We start from the raw sequence: 6,000 nt of genomic DNA, 5'->3' as shown, positions 1-6,000 counted from the left end.
CTAAGTATCTTACTTGGATAATACTAAAGTATGTCCTTTATGGCTTTATTAGAATCTGAATTGTAAACATTTGGTACCGTGGGTTAAAGTTCCGCTTTAAAATTAATTTCTGAGTATGTGAGATATGCCTTTTCTTTGTGACATTTGCAGTGCAGTGAATTCAGGCTGTTTTTAAAAGGTCAAGTTTTTAAAAGGCAGGGGCATTAGTGCCAGGGCTGCTTGAAGATGAACAGCTATGGAGAAATCCTACAGTGAAAGAGGTTGGTTTTTTGTTTGTTTTGAGGTGTCATTCTAGGATATATATATACATATATATATATCCTAGTTGTTGGCATAACATTAAAATTAGTGACACAATACAGGTTTCTTGTATAGGTTTTGAGAAACTAGCAGTCCTCAACAGACGAAGCAATGTAGTTTTTGCTAATGGCACTTGCTGTGACTCATGATAGGGACTTACTGTTGATGAGCATTCCAACAAAAATAGCTTTAACTTCACCATTTATTAACATGGCTACCTTGTTAAAACATTTTCTGAAACCAAAAGCTAGGGTGATCATTCATAGCATTGTCTTATTAAAAGACTATGTCATACTGTATCATAGAAAAAAACATTCTGGGTGGTAGAATTTGCTTCCTGGTCTATTAGGTTATCTGTTCTCCCCTCTAACTTAAGGTAATGTCTGAAAACAGCGCCATTCAGGTATTGCTTAGGTAACTAAACCAGTGAAACCAGTGAAACTGCCTTTATACTGTTACCAAGAACAGCAGACTCCCATTACAAAAAAAAAATCTCTTATTACCCTACTCAAATTATTCATCTTTAAAAAGGCATAGGGTTTTTTTTTCTCTTGAAAATTTTTGGATTAATTTGAAGATCATTTCAAAATGATCCAGGATAACAATCTATTTTCCCTTTTCCTAAATTATTTCTCAAAACAATGTAATTTCTGTGTGTGATGACCTAACAGTCACTAACAACCTCAGCGCACTTTTTGGTTAGATACTCCACACCCTATAGCTAAAATCAACTGCTTTTGGGATTCTAAAGTTACAGGGTATGAAAATACCAGACACATTAATAAATTAAATTTTGGTGGCCCATTCATGATATGGCTCTTGTATCTCCAGATTCTGAGACTGAAAATGTAACTTGATCAAGCTATTAAATTACTGTAATAAAACAATTACTCCCTTAGAATTTTAATTTAGAATTTTTCTACTTCCAAAAAGGGTTTAAAGCAGTTACTATCAGACTGGCATTAGGTCATTTCAAACGTTACGGAACACAGAGGATCTTCGTGTATTTAGCTTAACAATACAAAAAGATATTTTGCAACTATAAATATTCACTCTTACAACATGGTGGTAAGACTTTTTCTTTGCAGAACAATCTTTGCCCTGTTACCTGCCAGATTCTTCTCTCGTGCTCAGTATGAGACAGTTAAGTAAAAGGGAAAAACACTAAAAGCAACTGATTGGCAAACTTCTCACCCTAACTCAAACTTAGCACACAAAATTACTGTCTACCCAGTAGGGTTTTATGTCCTTTAACTGAAAAGGGCACTAAAAATAATTACTGTGGACTTGAGCTTTTCTCTTTCGGGGGAGGGTGGGGAACCACCTCTCTTACAAAGATAAAAGGCACAGAATTAAAGTCTTTCATCCTTTTTTGTATTGGTGCGATTATGAAATATTATGGCTTATACTTTAGCAAGAAAGTACTGGGAAGGTTATTATTAATCGACAATGAATGCCGTTGATACCTTCATGCTCTTTGAAGACATGATGCTCCGGCTTTGAAGCGCTGCATTTCTACACTGCTAACCTACAGGCACCTATGTTGAGGTGGTCCCACGGAAATACACGACTAACAGTTCATCTATTTCCTCCAGGAACCTTCAGGTTTTACCAAGCATCCTTACCCTAATTATCTAAATCTTTGAGACATAAATTATTTGATGTGGCTAAAAATCCTCCTGCTAGAATTTGAGTCCAATCCTTGTACGTTCTGATACTCGGTTCTTTAACGAAACTGATCATTGAGCTAGGCTGACGCATGTCCGCCCGCCAAAATGTCCGCAGAAACGTTAAGAGAAGCTGTCATAAGGCCAGCTTGAGACACATCATAAATGGCCTTCGCTGTCCTTTGAGCTAATTATCTAACACCCGAAGAGAGTGCCGGTTCTAGTTAGAATCCGCGCGTCAGGTTCTCCAACCGTCAGAAGGGTGTGTGTGAGGGCAGGGAGGATTTTAAACCCCGTTTCAGGCCCCCTCCCTAGGCTGTAGGAAACCACCCAATCTGAAGCCCGGCGGGGGAGGAGTGCTGCAGCCAGCTGCCGAGGGAGCGCTCTGCGGCGAGGCCGTTTCCCTGAGTCACGGAGAGGGCGGGAGGCTGCCCCCGTCTGCCCCCGCCACGTCCTCCTGTAAGGGGCTCAGTCCAAACAGGCAGGGGTCGCAGGGGAAGGAAGCGGCACCCGTCATGCCTCAAGGTGGCCCAACAGCCACTTCACTCCCAGGAGACGCCGCATTTCCTTAAAACGCGCTCTCCATTCTGGCAGCAATCAGCCGACCCTTCCCCATCAGTATCACGTGCACCTGGAAGTACGTGGGTGGGACCTAAAGCGCCCACGGAAGTGACGTCGGTCGCCCCGAGTCGCATGATGTGGCAAAATGCAAAAAAAAAAAAAGTGGGGGTAGAAAAGGAAGATTGGCGAAAGTGATGAGTCTAAAAAAGTAGTCCCTCCGGTTCCTCTGTTGCCCCCCGTGTGGCGTCAGAAGCGAGGCTCCGGGCGCACAGCGCCCGGAATTCCTGCGCCCGCCGCACGCACCGCTCCGTGGAGGGGTACATAAGGCAGAGGGGTGAGGCGACTGGGCGGAGTTCTGTCGCCGGGATCCTTCCGCTGGGCTCAGCCGTTTCCGGAGTCTGCGCTGCGCCCGGTTCCGCCATTGCGGCTCTCCTGGCCCGTGGAGCCTCCGCCCCCGACCCGAGCTCTTTCGTCTGCGTGCCAGTTTCCTGCGTCCCCGGAGAGGATCCTCCTGAGCCCAGCCTCCCCCCTCCCCTTCTCCTCCTCTCCCTCGGAGAGCCCGGGCAGCCACTGCCCCGCAGCCCCAGTGACAGGAGGAGACCATTCCCCCCGACAGCGCCATGGCCCAGATTCTGCCAATTCGTTTTCAGGAGCATCTCCAGGTGCGGCCGGTCCCGGGCTGGTGAGGGCTGTGGAGAAGGTGGTAGGAATAGTGGAAGAAGCTGGAGTCTGGGCCCGAGCAGGATCGGAGCTGGAGGGGTGGGGGGGTTGTCGGTCTTTGGGGTAGATGGAGGAGGGGGCACTATCTTAGAAAGCTTAAACGGTTAAATGATGTGGGGCTTGGATGAAAGGACAGGAGTTGGGGTGCAAAGGGCTGCAAAGACCAAGCCTGGATCCAAAGGCCTCTCGATCTTGCTTCCTCGATGGCCAGAACTGCGCGTACAAACTCCCTCCTCCCCATTTTGTTCAGTTCATTCATTTGGGTAGGGGGAGTGGGAGGGGGGATTCTCTCTTGTTTCTACCAGAGCAAGGATTCATATCCCCTGGGCCAGTGCGGGGCTGTCACCTTCCATTGCTCTCCTCTTTCCCTCTTCGTGTCTGCACCCAGGAGTTGTGGGGCGGGTGGGTTGGGGAGGAGCAACCTTTTTTTTTTCCTCCCTCTGCGGCTCTCAACTGAGAAAGGCACCTTCTCCGGTGGTGGGGGTTGGGGGTGGTGGTGAGGCGGTGGCTTGTCTCTTGCCTTACTTGAGGCAGTAGGGACAGAAGGTCACTGAAAGAACGAAACGAGGGTAGAATGGGAGAACGCATTTCTCAGAGCGATGTCAATCTCAGAGTGTGTGGGGTCGAGCTCCCTAAGGAAACTCGCCTCCCCTCCCCACTTTTTTTTATTTCTTTGGGGATGTTGTGGCTCTTAACCCCTCTTTGGTTCTAGAAGGTAGGAAAGAGTGATACAGAGGTTATCTTCTAGTCTTCTCGAGTAGTAGCAGGTAGTTTTGAATATCTTCCTCAGGATCGCATGGAATTGAACAGAGCCCTGGGGACAGAGCACAGCTGCTCTGAGACCTGCGGGGCTATTTGGTCTGTAACTGGCTTCCCTTTAGTAAGTTCTAGAGTTCTTTCCCATGGTTCCTTATCCTGGAGGCAACATATTGTTGTCTCATCTGGCAGCATGCCAATCGCTGGCCTAGGCAGGTGACCATTGGAAGGCTTCACTGAATTAAACCTCTTCAGAGCTTTTGATTTTCCTGTGTCACCAATCCTGATTTTTACTGTAGCTGAAATAATTTATTCCTATTAATTTGCTTTCTTCCCAAATATCCCCTTAAAGAAACCTGCCTCAGCTCTATCGTCTGAAGGGCTAATTCCATAATGACAGAGAATGCAGTGGTTTGACATGACACTAATACCAGTGACTTATTAGACACTTTACCATTGAAGACCATTTTTATTTACATTCCCCCATTGGTATAACATACATAAAAGAGTCTTGTTAATAAAAGGTTTTAATATTCAGGCTATAAGTGACATAATTTCATATTTCTTTGCAGGTATTACCATGTTTGCACTAGCAAGGACTTATTTTCCTTTAAGGCTTGAAATGTAAAGAATAATAAATCTTTACCCATAAAATGAGTTAAATAATGCACTTTCTTCAGTCATCTGTAATTTTCAAATAACTCATCTGAAGTAATGGAATATACCTTGGCATATCTTGTCATATATATATATATATATATTTATGCCAATAATAAAAACACTTTTACAGAAGGTTAAAAACGTTAAATAACAAAGTGGAATTTTTTTTTAATCAATCCAAGTTTAATTGCTTTAGTTATTTTTGTTAAAGTGGGGTGGCAAATGAATGTGGAGAGTTGAGAAAGTGCTGTTCTTAAGTGTGAGGGGAAAACACGGGCTTGTTTTCATACTAAGCTGCATCTGAAATATCTTTCTGCAGACAAATGTTTATAAACCACACAAAGAATCAAGTACAGCTGCTGTTTATTTTCCATGGCAGATGTATAGCTCACTACTAAATCTTGTGGTGGTTCGAGTAATAGCTTTTCATTTCTTTTAAAGAGGAGACAAGAATTGTTAAATGATGCCAGAGATTGGAACCCAACCTTGTCACTTATTGAAGACAAATTTAATACATGTCTGTTTTGTAACTGGTTCAAAGTTTCAGCAGATACTTGAATGAAGCCATTTTCTTCTCAAATAATTTGAAGATTTTGAATATAAAGCAGATTTGCAAATTGAAAAATTCAGCCCTCTGTGTTTTGGATTGCTATGTCATGCCTAAAGTTAAGCTTGCTTAGCTAATATGACTGTGTGCTCCAGCTGATTAATTGCAGAGCGCAAATAACTACAGCCTCTTCCATGATAATATATCTCCTGACTTCATTATCTCCTACCTTTTGAAAAATTAGTAAGGTTTTTGTTTTTTGAAGAGACAGGGTTTTTGCTGGAGATCAGTGGCACTGTCACAGGTCACTGCAGCCTTGACCTACTGGGCTCAAGCCATCCTCCCACCTCAGCATCCTGAGTAGTTGGGACTACGGCCATGAGCCACCACACCTGGCTAATTTTTGTATTTTTTGTAGAGATGGGGCTTCACTATGTTGCCCAGGCTAGTCTCGAATTCCTGGGCTCAAGCAATCCTTTGCCTTGGCCTCCCAAAGTGCTGGGATAATAGGTGTGAACCACTGAGCCCAACTAATAAGGATTATTTTAATTGGCGTCTTAGGTCTCTGACCTCTGAGCTTCTACCAGTTTGCTAAGTAGCAGAAAACTTTCTGAAACACGTAGGATTAAAAACTGGAAACAAGAAATGAGGAACTTAAGTATGAGTATAGTTAGCTTGTGAAACTGTAAATGAACTTATTTTTATACCCTTTAACTGCATTATCCAACTGAAGGATCTGTTGTCATCAAGGCATGCACCTACAGCAAATGAATGTCAATAAATGAAGAT

The 6,000-nt window shown here is 43.8% G+C and overlaps 1 protein-coding gene across 3 annotated transcripts in view; it reads left to right on the top strand.

Moving 5' to 3' along the window:
* The first annotated feature begins 1,658 nt into the window (after positions 1-1,658).
* CLTC (clathrin heavy chain) overlaps positions 1,659-6,000 on the top strand; it is a 75,945-nt gene continuing 71,603 nt past the window's right edge. For 2 of the 3 annotated variants that reach the window (XM_025363340.1, XM_025363342.1), the window contains exon 1: positions 1,659-3,190. In XM_025363340.1, the coding sequence (XP_025219125.1) occupies positions 3,149-3,190 (42 nt within the window). In that variant the 5' untranslated portion in view covers positions 1,659-3,148. The remainder of the gene's footprint in view (positions 3,191-6,000) is intronic. The other variant, XM_025363341.1, reaches the window with a different exon arrangement.

The sequence above is a fragment of the Theropithecus gelada genome, chromosome 16, assembly GCF_003255815.1.
Source record: "Theropithecus gelada isolate Dixy chromosome 16, Tgel_1.0, whole genome shotgun sequence".
Classification (NCBI taxonomy): Eukaryota; Metazoa; Chordata; class Mammalia; order Primates; family Cercopithecidae; genus Theropithecus; species Theropithecus gelada.
The sequence above is the reverse complement of the archived record's forward strand: the minus strand, read 5'-3'. Positions and strand labels throughout refer to the sequence as shown.